Source organism: Ammospiza nelsoni, chromosome 2 (genome assembly GCF_027579445.1).
Source record: "Ammospiza nelsoni isolate bAmmNel1 chromosome 2, bAmmNel1.pri, whole genome shotgun sequence".
In the NCBI taxonomy this organism is placed as follows: Eukaryota; Metazoa; Chordata; class Aves; order Passeriformes; family Passerellidae; genus Ammospiza; species Ammospiza nelsoni.
The window spans coordinates 29,102,723-29,124,631 of NC_080634.1; the positions used below are offsets into that span (position 1 = coordinate 29,102,723).

Sequence of the window (21,909 nt, forward strand, 5' to 3'; positions counted from 1 at the left end):
GGTGTGGTCTAGCATTCAACTATTGCAAAGAGCCATAGAACCCAAATATAAAGCAATATTTCACCATAAAGACATACCAGTTTCTGGAAAGGATGTAAATTTTCTCAGATTGATGATGGAAAAAAATGAGGAAACCAAAAGAAGCCATGCGGTTGGCATTCGCTTCCACATCTTGATGAAGATTTTACAAAACATTCTTCTGGGGGTTTTTGTTTAGGTTCTTTTTGTTGTTGTGGTTGGTTTTGGCAGAGGTTGGTTGGTTGGTTGGTTGGTTGGTTGGTTGGTTGGTTGGTTGGTTGGTTTTATATGTGTAGTGTGGTCTTGCATCAGCATTTGTCACTTTTGAAAGAGTAGTGCTCAAGGGTTTAAAACCCAATGTGTTCATGCAATTCTTGAGCTTGAAAAGATTCCTGAAAGACAAAAGGCTGGAAAGATTCTTCAGTGAGACTGACCCTAATCTTGTTAATGTAATTATTTACCACATGCCTCTGTTCCTCTGTTAAAAAAAAACAACCAAGCAACCAAACAAAAAGCCAAAACAAACAAAACCCCAAACAAACAAACAAAGCCCCCAAAAAAGAGAAAAAACCCCAACAATAACAACAAAAAACAATAAATCAAACAAACAAACAAAAAAACCCATTCTTTTTTCACATCTTATATCATGTTATAGAAAATTTCATAGTGCACTTGACCTGTAGAATCAATGAGAGCCATAAGCTCATCCTGGAAAATGTCATGCAGCCCAGCTGAAATGAAGACTGTCTTGGTTATAAAAAAAAATCAAGTAAAAACATTTTGGGGGTTTTTGTCTTCAACACAGGTTAGCTGAACAGTCAGCAAAGAGCAAAAATGCAAAAATTAGATTTGCTTATTGATACCAAGAATCAAGAGGTTTGAGTTGATAGATTTTTGAGACTGTGCAATCTACTGAAATAGAATGAAAATTCAATTGATCCTTAAAATTTTCTTTTTGATAGATATGTGAGCCTTGTAATGGAATAAAGCTGAAGGGACCTCCTTAGTCTGGATCCCTCAGTTGCACTCCAGAGAACTCAAATACCTTCCTTTCTTAAATGAGCAAGCTGATGATGTTTTACATTAAGGTTTGCTGATCCTTTATGATCCCAGGAAGAAAGGCACTTAAGGCCCTAGAAGTTAGCTTTTCAAAATGCTATTTTTGAAAACTAGCACTACAAAGAATGGCAGAAGGTCACAGGGAATCTTGCATCCCTGTAGATGCTGGGAGCCCTGAGCTGGGCATCATCACACAGGCCTTCAGTGAGCAGGTAACCCATTCATAGAAAGTGACACCCCATTTTTGTCATCCAAGTTATTGCAGGATTTTCTTGTAAGGAGACAGCTGTGTGCATTATTCCTACTATCAAACAGAAAGGACATAAACAGTAAAACTTCCTTCTGCACTGTTGGTGCAACCACCATTTGGGAGCTGCCTGCAGGCTTCCCAGGGACAGCAGGCTGGCTGTGTCTGTGCAGCTTGGAGGGGTGCGTGCAGCCCCACACAGCCTGGAGACCGTGCTGCTCATGTGGCCCCTGGTGCCTGCCTGGGGTCACCTGTGTGTGGATCCCCAGCTCCTCCACATGCAGCAGTCCCCAGCCAGGATGTAACTACTCAAGCTGAAATCCACTGTTTGCTCTGCAGGAAAATTGTTCCATGTCAGGTTTGGTTTTTGGGGTTTATTTTCACTACAAAAATCAAGATTCTCTGGTTTTCTTTGTATTTTTTTTTGTCTTCATTACCTTTTCTTTTCTTTGGGCCTTTTTCCTCGTATCAATTCTCTTTGAGCTGATGATTCATCAAGGAAGCACATTCTAGATAGGGTCCCATCTGTGCTGTGGCCACTGACAATACCATTTTCATTTGTAATCTCTGCAGGAATATGTTTACTGATGCATTCAAAAATGGCATCTTCCTTTCATGTGGCTTCATCTTACCAGTGTTTGTGGTCTTGCTGTGATTGACTAATGCACCCATTACACTTCTTCCCTGATGTATATCTAGCTGGCAGGGAATGTGCTGCTTTTCAGTGCAAGTCCTTAATAGTAGAAGCAAAGCAAGACAGGCAAAATTGAAATTATCTTTTCCCATCAATTCTGTATCATGAGCCCTAACCCTAAAGTGGAAGTTCTTTGAAGTTTGAGGCTATGCCCTTTACATTTTAAATTTAATTCAATTTCTTGTACTTTACTCATGCAGATGGTCCTTCCTCTCTAATATTGTGTCCCTCAGAGGTTTCATCAGTATTAGTACCAAGATCACTTGTGAAATTACAACAGCTGTAAAACTAATTCTTACGAATCTCTCAGATATCCAATCAAAAAATTTCCTTTTGCAGTAAAACCAAGTGTAAATTAGACATTAAAAATAGAATTTTATAGTGATTTTTTTTACAAGTGCTATATTGAAATTTTTCCTTTTGAAGGATAAACATTTTGAAGGACTCCAAACCTTGGTTAGTCTGTATTTTTAAGTATAGGTGAGAAAGTAGTAACAACTTTACAGTCAGAACATCAGAAATAACATCATGGCTTAATTTCATCAGATTTAGTTTTTTGTGATTACCATCTTGGGTGGGATTTGTAATGCAGCTGAGTCTTGGTGCCACTGCACAAAAAGTGCTGCAAGAGCTTAAGATGGCTATTCTAAAATTAGTTTGGTTTCTTTATGCTTAAATTACACAAGGGTAAATGAATGATCTACTCTAAATGAAGATCACTGAAGTCCTGGTCATATTTTTCATTCTAGAATATTAGAAAGATCTCTGTTTATATCCAGATCCAAACTTGAATTCAAGAATCTCTATTCTTTCTAAATGGTGGCTTTTGAAATCTTTCCCCAAAGTAACTTTTAGTCCATCAGGATTCTGCCAATATTATTGTCATCAGTTTAATTTCAATTTAAAAAGTCCTTAAATGCATTATGCCACAGTATCGGCTTTTGTATGTGTTTGTTAAACAAATTTTCTGAGGGCAAAATGCCTAATATGCTACATCTGAATAACTCTTAGAGCTAGCAGCTGTCTTAGATAGCAGAAGGGCAAAAAAAACCTGAAAGATGACTTAAACCAATCACTTAACACGTGCACACATGAAACCATCATGGCCCATAGAGCTGCTGGAGAAAAATGTGTAGCTGGCACAGTTACCTGAGGACTTAACAGCACAGGGCCCTCTGACCTGACAAACCCCACTTTTCCAATCTACATCTTTCTTTGGGTCTCTCTGGATGTAGTTTCTTCTATTAGTTCTCTTAGAAAAAAATAATCTCTTCAAAATTAATTTTAAAAAAATGAATTTTAAAAAAACTTTCTTGTGAAGTTTTAATGTTCCTCCAATAAGGAAGAAAAACATGTCCTGGTTTATTTAAATTTTGTCGCCTGGCTACATGTGATTGTTTGCCTGGGTTTCTTCCTTCTGGAAAAGGTTCCTTAGCAGGAGACATAGTGTTGCTATATGCTGTCAAACCTTACATCATATACTGAGCAGTGTGCTAGTTGTTTCTAATGCTTTGTAAAAAATAAAACATTTTTGTCAGTGGATTTATGCTTTTTTGAGAAAACACAGGGTAACATGTTCTGTTGTTTTCACATAGCAGCTATGTTGCCAAATTGCTCTGAGGCCAGGTTTGGATAGCAAAATTTAAAATACATGCTCACAGCTATGCATTGAACAGCTGTTTCATGGTTTCAGTCATAACAAATGAGAGGCCCAATACTGTAATACAAAAATGCATCATATTAGACAACATAAAAAAAAAGTATTTTAAAATATATGCAAGTTCAAGCAGCATAAACAGTCTACGCTGTCAATCGGAATTTTCTTGTTACAGTTATAATGTAGATCTGGGAATTACATGGTTTTCTCTTTTGAAGTTTTCAAATTAGAGTTTTGAGACATCTTTCAGAGTTCTGTTCAGATCTTTCCTTTGACCTTTGTTAGATTAGATTTCCAGTCATTTCTTAGAGCAGTGAAGAGCAGTCACCCATTCAGTTGCAGTAAGTAATTTGGTTCTTGGAAATCACACCACCTCTTTCCTGCCCAGACACATGTCAGCTTCGAGCAAGAACCCAATGCAATGATTTAGGATACTTTTCCTTCTGTCACAATAAACTCTGGGCATTATTCCAGTAAATCAGAAATAGAGCTAGTAATGTCAGTGTTGAGATTATATCATTAAACAGTACATGAGCAGGAAGAGAAGAGAGACTGCAGATTGCAGAAAAACAAGGACCATTAATCACAGAGTCCCTGTCTACTGAAGCGCAACAAATGAGAACAGCTGGTCTCCAATAAGTCTACATGATTTTAATTGATGGAAGCTGTTAAGGAGAAAAGCATGCATACAAAGAAAAAGCATACACATGTAAAATTATTTTTTCTTTGAAGTCAATTTCAGTATCTCAGTCTTATCCTGACTTTAGCGTTCATTCAAAATAACTTGATTGATATTGATATAAAATTGAGTTTAAACTTATTTTAGTAAGAATGGATGATAAACACAGATTTCTGTATGCTGCAGCTAGCAGAGGGGGAAATACTAACGTATCTTTGGTTTACTTTTCTAACAGCTCTGTGAAGTCAAGCTGTTAAACAAAAGACAAGTTTCAACCTTTCATCTTTAAGCTAGGTCCCAGTTTACCTTTTTGTAACTATGAGATTAGAAACCAAAAACTGCATTTTTGATTTATGTATTCAATGTTGGATGAAGGGATGAGAGAAACTCTACCCTTAGGTGTTTGGGGTTTTTTAATGCAGATGCTACAAAATCAATGAAATAAATACATCAAAAACTTTCTCTTTTGAGAACATCATCCTCCTGTTCCAGCCTTTGTTATTTGGCTTTCTTTCATTGCTAAGTAACTTACTGTGGCTCTTACTGTGCTCTGTATTGCCCATCACTGTCACTGTGTTTGGTATTACTGCCTCATTTTTACTTAACCTTCAAAGAAATTTATGAAGGACAAGTGAAGTATTACAAATATGAAATAGTGATTTCACAAGCCAGTAGACAAGAGAAAAATCATGTACGTTGTCTTTCCCCTGAAGATGAGAGCAAGAGTCTGTTTTTCAACCCTATTTCATTAATTTGCTCACCTCACTGATTTTGTGGAACTTTTATTCTCATTTTTGTTGTGTAATGACCTTGAGTCAGCATCAGAAACAAATTAAAAGTCAATGAAAAGTATGCTGGTTTTTTCCAGCCTCTTTTTCTATTTAAGGAAGTGTTTCCATATCATTTCCTTATCTCTTTCTTTTGGGACCAAGTGTTCATGTTACACCTGTTTAATCCATGGCATTGCTGTTGTGTAATACTAAAGATCTAGGCAGGGAGAAAGTATCACTGTCAGTGATCCTGCTCCTGCAGGTAAGACCTCCAATGAATTTGCAGTCAACACCATAAAAGGGAGTTGACAAAAGAGCATGTCTCTTTGCTGTGCATTTGCCCAAGAGGAAGGAAAGTAATTTTCTGTCATTCTGAAAATGAAACAAATTATCTGTAGCACAGGCTACCAAAGCTGTACATCCTATTGCACACCAGGATTTCAAGAGTGACTTCTAAGTTGTTCTTGAACTCCAATAATGCCCATAACTTGCTGCAGTGCTTGGAGTTATTGAGGGTGGGAATTTCAGTGCCTGTATCTCATAGGAAGTTTTAGTGCAGCTGTCTTTCTATATGTGTTATGGCATGTTGGACAGACCAGGGTGACCTTTTGTGGAGTTGTAAATAAAGGAACGAAAGAAAATAAATAAAACTGGGAAAAACCAAAGGTCCTGTGGCATGCTGTAGACTTTGACTGTCCTTGTAAAGAGTTCATAATGACCTCATAAGATTTTATCTAAATACATAGATTAACTCTTCATTCAAGGGAAATCTCTGGGTTTACTAATTAATCAAATGCAATGCATCTAATGTATTTCTGAACATGCATTTTCTGATTTGTTCTAGGTTCTTTTAAGTTAACTGCTTGTAAATAATTTATGTTGACACCCATTGCAAATGTTCGTATAGTTGCTACACTGATGTCCTTTGACATGAGCATTTCCTAAAACAAGTATTTTTAAATGCTGTAATCTATTAACTACAGCTGTAATTGCAAAGTCGTTTTAAATACTAAGTGCACAAGTCAAGAATGGGCCTAAGTTCAGGCTTTTAGGGTTATTTCCCCTGTCCAGAATGTTTACACAGAAAGTTCTGGCTTTTGTAGGAACAGCCTACTTTTATTCTCAATTTTTTTAACAGAAAAGAAGGGGGAAAAGAAACACAATGTACTATTAATAGTGCTTTACCTTGAATTTTGTATTTTCATTTTTAGCACTTTAAAGGATCAGTCCCAATTTCTAAAAAACAGAATGCTTCAGAATGTGCCAATAGATCCAATGAAAAAAAGACACAAAACCAAAATATCTTGAGAAAGAAATTGTATTCCAGCTGCATTTCTTAAAACTTTATGGGTGTTTCTTTGGGGTTTTTTTGTGCTTCTTGTGTTCCTGTTTCTTATTCTTGTAAGTTTCTTATGTATAATATTTCAGAAGGAACACCATGAAAAATACTTGTATCTTAAACACTTTGAAAGCAGCAGTGGACCACCAGCCAGATGACATATCTAAATAATTGAATGGAAAATAGCTGCATAAGCTTTTTTGTTTTGTCAAAATAAATGTGTTAGATATCTCAGCACTATTTAAGCCTATTGGCCTTAAATGAAACTCTAAAGTGAAAATGTTTTCTTAACATTTCTTCTACATAGAATTTGCAGAAATTGAAGTGGGGGTGGGGGAGAGGAGAGGAGGATGTCTTAATTATATGTAAGATGTTCACAAATAGCTAGAAGTATACTTTGCTTAGGATAATTTGTATTGAAATTATAGTTTAGAGGTGGAATCCTGATTTGTTGTACTCAGCATTTGTATAGAATCTCCTATCACTGAAATTCTTTAAATCAAGAGGTGTCTTACAGTAATTTGTTCTAGCTCAAGTAGTAGTTAATTTGAAGAAATCAGATTAAATCAGTATTAAACAGAAGAGAGGAATCTTAGAGGTTCATTTCCTACATTCCAATCCACAAATTAAATTTTTGCTGTTGTACAAGCAGCAGTGGCTGTGATGAATACTTGTATCTAAACCAGTATAAAACAAAGACAAATAAAACTGCTCTCTGGACTGATTGGGTAAGATGAATAGTCTGAGGTACCAAACTTGAAAGGAACATTGAGAAGCAGAAGCCTAGAAAGTAACTGTTACCACTGCCTTGACTCCATTTTTCATTCATGTTTCTTTTTAAGGAACATGTATTAGATTGCCTCATGTAAAGCATTTTATTTTACTGTCTTACTTTAAAACATTGATCTCTACAGATAAGAGGTGTAAGCTCAAGTAATGTCTTCAGGTGATCCTACTGTCTGCAGGTATTGGTTGTTCAGTCAGGAAATAGGCACAGTGGTATGTGAGCTAAATGATGACTTGTTTCACAGTTTTCAATTGTAAATAGTTTGTGACTTTCATTATTAAGTTAAAATTTATTGGTAGAGATGACTCATGGAGTATTTATAAACAGAATAGTCACATTCAGCTCTGAATTTGGTGGAAAAATGCAATTAAGTTTTAGTTCTTACCTTTCTCATTAGATAGATACTCTTCATCTACCCAGTCCTGTCATCACCTTTATTTGCAGTGGATGCACTATAGCCTTAAAACCACAAATATTTGTGCAGTCTGTATAACACTCTGGAAAAAATCCAGAGACTGAATTGTTAATGCAGTATTTTGAGAATATAATTTGGCTTAATATTCCTCTTATGTCCAGATATTCCTAAATAACAATGGGGTTTATCCCATGTTATGCTGTCACCAGGATGCAATGCAGTTTGTGTTCTGGGTGTTTTTCTCTCTACTTCACTTTCTTCTATGTAAGTAATTAAAACATAAAATAAAACAGATCAACTGATTTTAATTCAAATTAAAGGTTGACTGTTGCTAGCAGAAAATATATGTGAAAGAGATTTTTCTTATTTTAAATTAAAACTAAACCACATTATTAAAAAAACAGGTTGACTACAAGTATCAATCTCAAAGGCATGTTTGGTTCATTCATTTTCCACTAGGATCTGTGTGTTCAGGACTGGTAGAAATTTTTGAAATTATCTTATATGGTATTTTGGGAATCTAGTGTGAATAGGAGAAATACTCATATTGTGATTAGTATCACCAAGACCCTGAAAGGAAGGAACTCTCCAGATATGTTGAACTGCTCTCTATTTCATTTGGCTCTTAGTCAGCCAGTTAGTAATTTAAAGTATTTCCTCTGCTCTTACACTGGCCCCACAGACTTTGCAAACTCTGCAAGTAAGTTAAAATGAGAGTTGAAGTTAAACATTGTAACTCATAATAATGGAATTCATCTTGGGTTTCTACCTTCCTAGGGCTTCCTGGTATATAACAACACCCCCTGTAGCAGAGAAAATGTTGTTATTACTGTGCACAGACCCAGTTCACATCTATCTGGGGAACTGCACAACCATCTGCTGAAAACACATCGCATCATGTGGATGGCAGACTGCATGAATTGCTGCTATTGTTTATTGTTACATGTCTTACAGTGCTGATGAGCTCCAAATTTATATATAGACCAGGAAGAAGAATAAATACCTCCAGAGGCCAAATAGCTCATCATTTACTTTCTTTGCTAGATCTGCTGGAAACTACTCCTTTCTATCATTGTCAGTAGCTTTAACCTGTGCTTCTGTTTAGGCACTTCAGGTCAGCTACAAATTACTTTGCCTGAATATCTCGCCAAATCTTCCTGTGTCCATTTGGTGACTTAAAGCAATAATCTCACTTGAATATCCTCTACTAAACTGATGGAAAAGTAACCTTACACTTTCTGAGAGTAGTGGGTAGCCAGAAGCTACCTCAGTCCATTTTCAACCCCTGGAGCAGGAGGGGGCACTAGATGAGTCTGGTGTGCTTTGTTTTGTAGCACTTTTGTTAAAAATTACCAAAATATTAAGGGAGTGTGAGGGAAGAAAATAAATCATGTGAAAATAATTTGTGCTTGCTGCTGGAGGGAGAAGAGGACTGATACAAAGTCAGGAACCCCCCTCAGCAGCTGTAGTTTTTTTGTTGGAGTGAAGAAATCCTGCAGAAGTCAAGAAGGAAGGCAAGGGCTTATGCAGTGATTTTCCTCTGTTGTGAATATTCACTGAAGGTTACACAGGCCACAGAGATTCTTCCTCTCTAGAAGAATCCTTTCAAAGAGCTGCTTTGAAAGAGGACCTGACATAACATTGGCAAGTACCAGGGATGCTGCCCAGTCTATCAGGTGGCAGTGCCAAGAGAACAGCTCTTAGGAATGCCCAGCTGAAGGAAATAGCATGAATCAGTGGGAAGCATTGAAAGCACCAGAGGATGCTGCAGAAAATCCCTGGAGTCAGGAAAAAACCCATAATCACTGCAGTGAAAAGGTAGACTTCTGATAGCCATAACCTTCTTCAGAAGGTGATTAACTTTCTCAGCAGCTGAATTCGTCCATGCTGGAGCAACTCACTGTAAATTGGGTGTAAGACAGTGGCAGTCCCTTAGGAGTCCCTGAGAGCAGAAGGCTGGGCCAGGACTGTGACTGGCGTGTCCTGCAGCTACTGGGCTTGCTTCCTGTCAGCTACTCATGTTCCCAAGGTAATGCTCCTTCATGTTTTGTCTCCCTCTTTTCCTGTAAATTTGTGAGATTTCCATGTTTCCTGAGAACCTGGACTCTGTAGATTATTTTGGTAGGATTCTGAAAGGGAGCTCAAGCTAATGGGTTTTTTCTGTAGGAACTTATAGAAACAGAACTCTGAGAGTCAGTGCTGGGCATAAGGAATACAGAGTCTCTATGCTTGTTCATATTTAGGATTATCTGTATAAAGGGAAAAGCCATAGTGTAAATTTAATTGCATTTTTGATGTCTATGAATGCACGACTAAATAATTAAATTGGAATAACTGTTTCTCATTTTGACAAAAATGCAATTTACTTTCCACCCTTCAGCAGGTCTTCCCACTCACCACCAGCAATAGTGTTCCAGGAAACTTTTCATGCTAAAAATAGAAAAAACAAAAATAACAAAGCAGAGGCAGAATGAAGTGCTCTCAAAATTATATTTTCTTTTTCCTAGAGGAATACAATTAACACAATAAAGATTATTTTAAGTAATCTGAGAGTTTTTACTAATACTTTAGAGGCTATAGCATTCTAAATTATTTTAGCATTTTAGTATTCTACTAATATGCAGTGAATTTTTGGCCATGGTTGTTAGACTTTACAGTGCTGAAATTTTCTGAAAAACATACCTTTTCAAGATTTGCTAGTCAGAATATATTCCTTTCTAAAATAAAGTTCAGTGTTTTGACAATGCCTCTTTCTGTTATTCCATTATATCTCTTTTTTACTTACATAATTTATGTAAATAATATGGGGTTTTTTTCGGGCCGTAGCAAAATAGTTTTCCTTACTAAATTCCAATTTAAGCATTTTAGTTAGTACGTCTGATTTTTTTAAAAATTACTATATCCTACAGAATATTCTATATCCTGATTTGTCATTTGGAAAAAAATATAAGATGTTTCAGACTTTTCTGGCTGAGTAGAAACACCTTTTTTTTGTATCAATTCATCAATTTTTCGCTATTCTTTGTAATGATCCATAAGATTTATGTTGTTGTTTGCTGCTAAGAATGTACAACATCCACATTTCTGGCTGACTCTCTGTAAAGTGATCAACAATGAGAAAATCCTCAAGTTTTCATTTAATTTTGTTGCATATTATCTGAATCAGATTGACAATCTGATTAAACTTTGTCAGAAGCACTTCATACTGACATAATTCAGTACAACCCCTAACTTCTTAAAAAGAAAAATAGCCTTTCTTTCTTTCTTTCTGGCTTATTGACTCGTTTTTGTAATGGCATCAAAAGACATCTTAATTTGCTTGTGGGATATATGACTAATAGAGTCATATAATAGAATACCTTTCATCCCCAATGAAAACTACAGTATGAGACTTCATTGTTTTCTCTTGAAGAAATCGTTATGCAGTTTCAGTACTTACTGAGATGGAAGATGTTCATTAAAAATCTGAGTCTTGCTTCAAAGCTTCCAAGCCTCAAGTCAAGTTAATATTTTCTGTAGAAGTGAAAAGACTATAATATATAAAGCAGCTTGAATTTCATTTACATAATGTAAAATAAAGCTACTTTAGAGAAGTGCAGAGTTTTAGGAGAATATGAAGATTATATGGGTTTGTTTGGTGAAGCCTAACAATATATTGTATTAAAATGCCTAGTAATTCCCAAACTCTAATAGGTTTGTTACATACCTGGATTGTCTTTAAGGGAGTGCTATTTTCTTATAAGCTCACATATTCTAAAAGGTTTCATAATGACATTTATGCATTTCATAATGTTTAATAACAGTTTGGGTAGACAATAAAGATTCATAGGGTAGTTTTCATTGTGAAAGAAAGAGCATGCAGGATACTTTCTTACCTGGCTGTCCTATACATTTGGCAGAGCAAAATGATATCATTTAAGAGGAAATAGTTAGGCTTAAGAAAACAGGCATGGCTGTGGTGCGTTTCTTTCTAGCCTTTAGCAATACCTAAATCTCTTTTGATCCTTCATATTGTGCATGCAGACTTAGTAGTGACTGGTGTCTGGGACTTCAGATAGGTCAGCAAGGTATTAAGTCTAGTAACTTATGGCCTAACTACGTTTTGGTAGTTACTACATTAGTCTGATTTTTCTCTTGCTATAGGACCTTGTTTTTAAAGCATTATGTTCTTGAAATTTTAAACCTAAGGCAGGCAAACTGAGGACATGCAACATCTGGGAATGCAGACCCCCACTTTTTCTGTTGGTTGTTGTGGCAGTGGGTCCTAGAAATTATGACATGGAAGCAAATCTCAAAAAGGATGAAAAGCAGCCCAAGGCAGCCTCAAACAGTGTGTGAGGTGATGTTGAAACTTTATTCATAATAAAAATATTGAATTCATTCTTGCACATGGGAGATCAAGTTTTCTGCAGTACCCTGTAGTGGCTTGTCCTTGGGTTTAACAGAGGACTGAAAAATTGCTTTTCCTAGGTGGACTTGAACCTGCTTAGTCTGATGACACTACTGCAAGAATTTGGAGTAGCAGCATTCAAGTCAAGTAGGGCTCACTTTGGAATTTAGGATTCTTTTGTTAGTGACTAGACAGCTACATTTTCAACACTTTCAAGCCAAGATTGTCTCCTCTTCCTGTAATTTAACAGTCTACTGCAAACAAGTGTTGGGTGATCTTCAACATGAAGGGATTAAGAGGGTTTATTAGCCAGAGAAGTTTTTTATGGGACCTAGCAAAGCATCCATATGCTTTGCAGTGCAAGAAAGGAGAGTAGAGGTAGCACAGAAATGCAAGAAATGAAACAACAACAACCAAAAAAATGGACTAAACAAGAATTTAACCAGAAGTGAAGGAAATGGTGCAGCAGAAGAGAAAGCAAAAGAAAGAGAGTTGTTTAAAGGAAAAGGATCAGGAAAGATGTGAACAAAAGTCCCATTTGAAACCATAAAGCCAAAAGGGCAAATGGTTCCTGGCACCTGTTATGAGCAGAGGAATAAAGCTCATAGCTTGAGCTCCATCAAGAATTATGTAGGTGGCATATACCTACTGCAGTTGTTTCTGTTGGATCTTTGTTGGTCTGACTGTATTCACAATATCAGTATTATCTTGCTGCTTGAAGGCATTTTCAGTTATGCCTTCTAAAATATAGCTCCCATTCTCAAAGCAATTCTCTTGAAAATGCTGGTGCTCTTTCCACTGAAAGCTCTGGAATTATTGCCAAAATTAGACAACTGATGGTAAAATTTAGCCCTGTACAACAAAGGCTATCTCATATTTAGGTCTCACTTTAATCAACAAAACAATTTTTCTGTGAAGGGTAAGCCTTATTCCATGATTCCACAATAATTTTCTCCATAAATTACAAATGTGACGACTCCATATTTCAACTGTATTCAATCCAGTGTGATGCATAAGTACAAAAAAAGTAATATTCCTCACTTGAATGAATCTAGCATTAAATGTACTGGCAGGTTTTAGATACTTGGAAAACTATGAACTATGCAAATACTGAGTATAATCTGTTTGGAACCTTTTTGTTTATTGAGAGTACTTTACAGGGAATCATGACATAAAGTATATTTAATTTGTATAACTATTGCTCAATTCCTTAAAGAGTGGCAAATGCTCTACGCAGAGGACTTTACTTGACTGAGAGAGCCAAATTACTGAAAGATTGCCAACACCCCCTCACTCCTTTATAATAAACTCAAAAAATTGCTATACTATAAAAATTAATTTTTTAATATGCATGTTTTTAAATACTGCATGTACTTTTGTGGTGGTTGAAGGTGCTAAGGAAAAAAAAATAAGTTTGTATATAAAAGCCAGAAATAGTCTGTTTGTGGAACTGAGTGATAAATATAATAACATGAGACATACCAAGCAAAATACCTGGGTTTTTTGTCAACATTTACAAGTCTGTACCATAAGGTTGGATTAAGTTTCAGTCTCTGTAGGTAGCATGCATTCACTTACATTTTAATAGCAAATGTTTTCTCATCTCATAGATTTAGTTTTGTTTTAGTGTGTGTAATATCTATATGATATAAAAGTAACCTGAACTCATTTGTCATCTGTGGAAACTTTTATGTATTATCATGAGGAATTGTCATGACATCTTTCCAAGCTAATGTAGCACTTTTTCATCACCTTGTAATGAGTGTAGGGTTCAATGTGTCTGTGGTAGTTCAGTTTTGATAAATGCTCTTATCTAAGGCCCTGCTCTTCCAGATGGCAAATAAATGAATGTTTTCTTGTGTGAATTGTGGTATTATTCTTCTGTTGTGCAAAACATGAATTCCACTGATGTCCACAAAAGTCTGTTTGACTGGATAATCTGCTTATTCTGAGAAAGGATATAAGAAAGCCTTCTTTCAGAGTCTTGAATACTATAAAGTGCAATTTACATACTCATGGAGATAGATAGACTTAATTCAATGCTCAGGTGATGCTTCTCTTTTGTCCTGGCCTTGATATCAGCAGGCAGGATGGCCCTGTTTTGTTTCATGTTCTTTTTTATCATTTTCCTGGAGGTGACCCCCCAAAACCTGCACATTCCTCAGAATGCCTTCTGGGCACGTTTTTCTCAAGTTATAAAATGGGAAGAATAATTCTTTCAGCTGCAAAAGTGTTAAAAAATATTGTTGATGTGGTATTCAGTCACTTTTATTTTGTTGTTTTGTGTTTTTTTTTCTTTTCCAGGATTACTTACTGCCATCTACCTTTCCAGAGTAAATGGCTTTATGTTGGAACAGAGAGAGGAAATACACACATTGTAAATATTGAGTCCTTCATTCTTTCTGGATATGTTATCATGTGGAACAAGGCAATAGAGCTGTAAGTGCAGATAAATTTTTTTTTCATTTGTATATGTGGTCACTTTCATAGCTGTCAGCTGTCTTAAATTTAATTTTTAAGAATTATTTGGTTTTTCGAATATGTCCGGATCTTTTGAAGCCTTTAATTTCAGTGAATGCATTTCCAGTATTAAGTGGTTTTTTAACAGGACATTAGGAATCAGATTTATGTTGGAGACCATAATTATATTTCATATAAAAAAAAATAATGGTGTACTGTTTAACTATGAAGTTCCATGAAATACAGTCTTTAATCACTAAAATTCAGATTTTGCTATTTTTATGAGGAAAGCTTGATCTCCATCTCCTCCATCCTGTGAAGAGAATAATGGAGGATATTTGCCCTAAGATTCTACAGAGAACTTTTCTTCATTGAGCTGTGAAATCATTTAGATGAGAAGGGACAGTAGGAGGTCTCTAGACCAAGCCTCCTGCTCAACACAGTGAGAATTTGAAGGTTAATTCAAACAGATCAAAACCTGATTAAGTGATAGGAAATATAATGAGTGCCTATTAAATGATAGTTCTCTAACAAGCTAAGCAAGGTGCCTGTGTTTTGGGTATGAAATGGAAAGAGACATACAAAAATCTGGGATACATTTATGCTTCCTGCAAGTAAAAGCCTTGACAGAAATGAAAAATTCTTTCTCTGCTGGTCCCTCTGTGAAGTTCCAGCCAGAGGAACTTTTATGGGAAAGCTCAGAGTACTTCTTGCAGTTTCTGAGACATTTGCTTCGTGTTGTGAGGGACCTGTAACCTCTGATAGTAAACTGAAATACACTGATCTCAGTGAACCAAGAGAACAGTCAGTAAGAACAGGGTTACAGGCCTGCAGTGTAACCCCAGTTCTCAAAAATTCCTTCCTTTCTTTTCTCTCTATTATTATTATTATATTAATCACTCTGTCCCCCAGGTTGAGCTGATGCGTCATTTTCTTTCTCCCTCTCTGCCCTTACCAAACTTCATAGGCACAGTTGTAAAAATCTAGGTTTACCTTCAAAGGGCATAAAACCAAGGATTCACATAGTAATCAGGATTCAGTCTGCTGGTAAATCTTTCATCCAGATCTCAGTTTTGGAATGTTTGCTTGTTCTGCCCCCGTGGGACTGCTTGGCTCTGGTTAGTAGTTTTGGCTGCAAAAAAAGTACTGCTGGAAAACATGGTTTCCACCAGAGTATGATAATTTTGATGAGTTATTCAGGTGGAAAGTATCCTATTTTTTTCTGTTTCTCACTTTGTTTTGGTGACATTGACATATTGGAGGGCTTTTAAAGTCCTCTATTTTAGAATGCCTACATTTACTGCATTGAGTAAATAATGTCTTTAAGTTTTTGGGAACAACATGTTTTCATTTTGTGTGCACTTGTAATTTTCTTTCCTCCAGAAATGATGATGTTTCAATTCTATAGGGAAAGAGATCCAAAAGTTTTTTTATGGACTGGAAGCCTTCCACCAAGTTTCCCTTTCTAATTATTTTAAAATTCTTCTGGATAAATGTTTTAAAATTATTTTAGTGGCCACAACAAACATTTTTCATGAAAGTAGAGTAGAATGATGCCCCCCTTTCTATGTGGAAAATAAGGGTTGCTTTCTTACAAGCTTCACAACTGATTTTTTGACATAGGCTAGATGCTGTGCAATATGCTCCCTCTCTAGAACCTTCAAGAAAGCAAGCAACCCCTCCTAACTATCTTCTTTGTATTTTCTATGCAGGGAAATATCTAGAATTTCAAAATTTTCTCTTTCCATAAGTTGTAAAAGGTAATGACAACATAATAAACATAGACTTTGTCGCCTCAAGTACTTGGAGGTGCTGCATGGTTACCAAATTGGGTGGTTCTTCTAAACAGCAAGTTTGCCATGTACTGTTTTGTTGAAAGGTGAGCACAGAGGTATTGAATGAAGTATTCATTCATTACTGCTTCTAGTTCTGCCAGTCTTACAAGGATAAATTGATCCATGTAAGCCATGTGCTTCTCTAAAGCTCCATCCTTTCCATCCAATCTTACCATGTACTCCTTGATATGGAGTGGAGGAAGTTGTCTTTGTCAATCTTTTGCAGGTGGACAGGGGATCCCATGTGTCTCCAGATTAGTTTCTCTGTATTAGAGGAGGAGGCTGGTGGGAATAATTGTGATGTTTGCCACAGCAGCCACTTTTATAAATGCTACAGTCCCTCTGAAGTTGAAATTGGGTGACTCAGTAAAGTAATTTGAATGCTCTCTGGTAATAAATTCTGATGTCTCTTCCAGAACTGTTGCTTTCCTGCACGTAAAATGGAATGTAGATTAGCTTTTAGAGGAAATGTTATTGCCTTTAAATGTACTTCATGGGGATGAACTTATGACTGTAGACTTTCCTTTAGAATAGTACTGAGAAAAATGTTTGAAAGAACACTTTTATTTTGGGCCATGGGTATGTTCTGATTCGATTATATTTTTAATCTCCACATTATTTTCATATAATTTTTGCATATTTTTCACATTTTAGTATTATAGAATAATAAAATAATTCATGTTGTAAGGCTTCTCTAGAATTTCCAAGACCAACTTCCTGCTTACAGTAAAATCAGGTTGTCCTGGGTTGTATGAGTTCACAGGGTCTGTTGATGTTAGGTGCTTTCAAAGACAAAAGAAAATAGAAAAATATATGTATGTGAAATTCAGGAAAATCTTCAACCTTACCAAGAACAATGTAAAGGGCAATGATGCTCAGAACATTATGTTAAATTCTGAGACAATGATAGCATTTCAGAGTCTGAGGTTAGCTTGAAGATGTTACAATTCTCTATAAAGCTTGGAAGGAAAGGGATTACCTTTGGTGCAATCATATGTCTTTCAAGCTTATTGGCAAGGAAAGACCAGTAAAAGCCATTGCTCTGCTGCTGTATTCAAGTCCTCAGCTTAGATTGAGGGTTTATAATTAAAATTTTAAGCGTGTCAAGCTTGTGTATCATCTGCTCTAACAAGCCTTAAGGAGTTCATCCCTCTTCATGCAATTCTCATCCAGTTTCTAAAACTGAAGGTCTACCAACATAACTTCTCTTCCTTTTAATTGCCCCCTCTTACTTTTCACTAATTTGTATGTACTTCTAATGAAGCCTCCATGTAACCCTCATCCTCAGAAACAACCAAATAGTTTGTCAGTGAGGCCTATCAAATGCCTGCAAGAATTTTTTTTTGTAACAATGATTCTGTTGCAGTGAAAGACTGAGGTGAAAAGGCTTGGTAGTTTGAAGACTTGAAGGGGAAATTGGTTTAGATGCAACATTTTTAGACTTTGCATATGATGCAAGAAATCTGATCATCTTGTCCTGCACAGCTACTCTTACTTACAAAGTTGACATTTGGTGCAGAGGGCTTTTTTGTGATTTTCTTGTCTACTTTTGTATCTGAAAGATCTCTGGAGCACTATTTTTTTGAGTGATAGTGGTTTTATGCCATATTCAGAAGCATCTAGTGGAGATACATGTGAAAAAGATGATTGCAATATATATTTCATCATAAGTGACTATTGGCTTCTCTTAGGAGAGAACATTCAGTGAGTTTAAACAGAACCTAGTGTTAGTTAGAAATTAAGGCCTGAACAGATAATAATGCAAAGGAAAGAGATTTTTTTTCTTTTATTTTTTCATTCTTTTCTTTTTTAGATTGTTTTCAGAACTGAGTCGTAACCAATTCTGGAAGTTACAGGAAAAATTTCCTTCTTAAATTATCTGCACTGTCTGTGTCTCAGTGGACCTGTCCTTGAACAGAGCTAAGAAAAACCACAAGCATATGGATAGCAATTCTTGTCTCAGCCATTTCTATCATCTCATGCATCATCAATACTTCAGGCCACAATAAAGCAATCTTCTCAGCTAAGAATGAATAAATCAAAACTTTTTCACTTGTCATTTCTCTGTCATATAGCAGAGATAGTCCTTTGCCAGAGGGGTTTGAGGCTCATGATACTGTTTGGTTTTCTACTCTCTAATAAGCAAACAGTTTATCTCTTTTCCTTCCAAATGTTTGGAAACAGCTTTGGAAGAGAAAAATAGTCAATGAGCCCAGCATGTCTCCATTTACTCCAACTACAATTTGATCAATTTTCACAGCATGATCATACATTTGGGAAAGTCATCTAGTGTTGGAAAGGAAAAGAAGATCTTTATATGTCTCCTCTGAACTCCAAAAATGAAAAATATGCATTATAAGCCCCCAGTAAGATTCCACTGTTTTAACACCCCACTATCTAATGAATGAAACTTGCCAAAATTTATGGGATTTGAGAGGTCAAAGAATTGGGCAGACTGGAACTGAACTATGATAGAGCCATAACTTGGTATCTCCTTTCTTAGCCCTTTGTTTGCCCATCCCCATTTCCTAAAATGGAAACTCAGAGTCAGTAGATCCACAGCAGTGAGGGAAAGCAGTGGATGTTTTCTTTCTTTTCCCCCTCTCCTAACTGCTTCTATCACTTCATAACACCAGATTTTTATCCTTCTCAGAAATCATTACAGTACTCCAATTTTGCAGGCTATTTTTTCTTTCAAAAGGAAAATGGTTTTGATTTGATTCTATTTTGTCATAGCATACTTTTACCTGCTTTAAAGATTGTCTTGGTATTTGAAGTTCTTATGACAGTATTTAAGTCACTTAATTTCTTAGAGTGCATAAAGCATTCCAGGATGATTGAGGAATACATAATCTGTGTGTTTTCCACATTTTGTTGTGTTCAGATTCTACCATTGCTGAAGTCTTCTTTTTGAGCTTTCTAACTGTAGGATAAAATAATCAAATAAAAGCTTCCATCCTTACAAGTCTTTTGAAAACTGTTTTATGGTGACTGCTGCCTTAATTTCAGTGGCGTTCTGAGTAAGAGTCATGTCTAACATCATAACCACTCTTTCATTTCCCCAAATGAATACACACCAAGTAAATTAATACCTGCTGCTGTCAGGAACAACTTCTGATGAAGTGTAAAACAACTCAAAAGTATCAGTATCTTCTTAGCAAATGCCTAGTTTTAGCTCTGTACAGCTGTCATGGGAATCTTTGGTTCCATTTTTCAATTCTGCAATCTGTTTTTTTGTGCTTAAAGGTCAACGAAGACTATGAAACATTGAAAGTTTTGTATCATTAGCTCATACTTTTTTCTTGCTCTGTTGAAGTTAGCTTTCATTTCAGAAATTTTTTACTGCAAATCATAGCTGATAGTTTTCAGACTTGACCTTCTTTTTTTTCTTTCTGCTGAGTATTGACTTGGATTTGTGTTTTATCCTTTTTGTGCTTTTATTTTCTCAGTCATTCTCAGCTGTACCCTGACTGCTATTTGGAAATGAAAAATGCCCTGCTCAACTATTTCACTTATGCCTTATTTTCACCTGTTGATTCTTCTTTATTTTTCCCTTTCTCAAGGAATAGGATCTAGTTAGTTTTTATGCAGCTTGAAGGAATGCCTGTACACAAGTATCTGTCATCAACAGTAGAGTGCTTTATTCACAATAGCTTCAAATCTGGTTGGTTTTCCAGCACCTCTTTGTCCTTTCCAGGAGCTGTCAGATCTCTGCTTTTGCATTTAATATAATTCAATGGCAGGGGTTTTTTTCTTTGTAAGCAGTTCCACAATGGCAGTGTCCAACTCTCCAACCTTCTTGGCAACTTTACTGTAATAGCAATGAGGGGAAACAGAACATTTTATGTACATGAAAACAACTTGAGGCAAAATGGAGTTTGTGTGTAGACATTTCCCCATGCAGTATAATTTACTGTATGAAAGCAGTAATTACTGTTATCTGTAGCTCTGATTGTTTTTCATGGGTTCTATAAAATATTGTTATTGATATAATATAGTTAACTAAATAATTGCTTTGTTTAATCCGGCATGTAGTGCAGTCATGATGTCTATCCTCAAGTGAAATTGAGGATACAGCCTAATGCCTTGCTCTTCTTTTACAAGCAGCACTTTCCTAGGGCTCCAAAAGATATTGTTGTTCTTTCTATTTATACATACCTTCCTTGAGGAGACAAGGAGATGCAAGAAGTGAGGCACTGATCTGCCTTTGGCAGATAGTTCCTGGTCTTAGTGTGGCACAAAGGACAAGGTTTGGGTTCCTTGCCACAGTCCTGTGTCCAGAGGGACATAACATCACTTCAGGAGAAGCAAACCAGAGAAGATTTACTGTGTCTCTCCTTCTGTATTGAGCCATCAGGCAGGCTCAGATCAATGAGAAAAAGGTCTTGCAGAACTGAGGAAGTTGCAATGCTTTCACACACAGCAATGCTTTCTTTCTTGCTCCACCTGCACTGGGATTATTTTGTTTGCTTTATCCTCCCACAAACATCTCCCCCAAGATAGGACTGTGCATGTTCATCCAAAACCAAACTTTATGCTTGCTGCATCTTGTGAATATTCCTCGTTATGTAGTCCAAAGAGGAATCAGTTTTGATGCAAATACTTTACTTGCTGTGTATAGAAAAAAATCAATGTTTCTTGGAGCCCTGGAAAGGCAGTGCAGGAGGACTGCCAGGGAATAGGCTCTACACTCCAAAAAGCTTTAGGAACATCTGTTGTCACCTGTGTGTGATCTTATCTATCACATACAACTATTTGAAAAGGATCCTTTCTGCTTTCCTGACAGAAGCCATGTTATGACTGCCAGACTTAATAGACTCTCTACTTACTCTTACCTATGTATAAACAAAGCTGGCCTTGTTAAGCAATCAAGGAAGTTGTGGAGGTTGGATCCTGGCTGGTTGGGAAACCTCCACCCAGCTGCTCTCTCACTTCCCATCCTCAACAGGACAGGCAAAGAAAATAAGATGGGAAAGTTCACTAATAAAGGGAAAATCAGGAAGATCACTTACCAGCTACTGTCAATGGAGAAACCAGACTTGACTTAGAAAAAATTAATTTAATTTATTGTCAGTTAAAATAGAATAGAATGGTGAGAAACCAAGACAAAAACTAAAGCCCCCTTCCCCTGAATCCTTATTTTTCCTAAACCAATGATGTATGTATGAAAACTAAAGAATGGTTTGTTGAGTCTTTTGATGGAGTGGCATACCTGACAGTCTTAAATGTAATAGAAGTAAAAGAAAAAGGAAGAAGCCACAGCAAGCCAGGTGTTATACAAAACAACTAAATTATTAAAATAACAAGAAGTAAGGTATTGTGAATACTAATAACATACTTATATCAAATATAGAGGAAAAACAATGGCGAAAAATAAAATCTCATACATTCAGTGCACAGACTGCTGTGTTTGGTATCAACTTTGCTGATAGTGTTTATAAAGCTGTTATTCAACAAACTAAAGAAGTAACTAGGTGCATAATTATTAAAACTACAATATTCCTAAAAGAAACAAAAAGTGCCTAAGAAAAAAATACCCAAACCCTACAATATTAATAC

The 21,909-nt window shown here is 36.2% G+C and overlaps 1 protein-coding gene across 3 annotated transcripts in view; it reads left to right on the top strand.

Annotated features, from left to right (window-relative positions):
• Window positions 1-21,909, top strand: part of STXBP5L (syntaxin binding protein 5L) — a 184,546-nt gene that overhangs the window by 75,591 nt on the left and 87,046 nt on the right. For all 3 annotated transcript variants that reach the window (XM_059493339.1, XM_059493340.1, XM_059493341.1), the window contains exon 5: window positions 14,360-14,494. In XM_059493339.1, coding sequence (XP_059349322.1) covers window positions 14,360-14,494 — 135 coding nt within the window. The remainder of the gene's footprint in view (window positions 1-14,359; window positions 14,495-21,909) is intronic.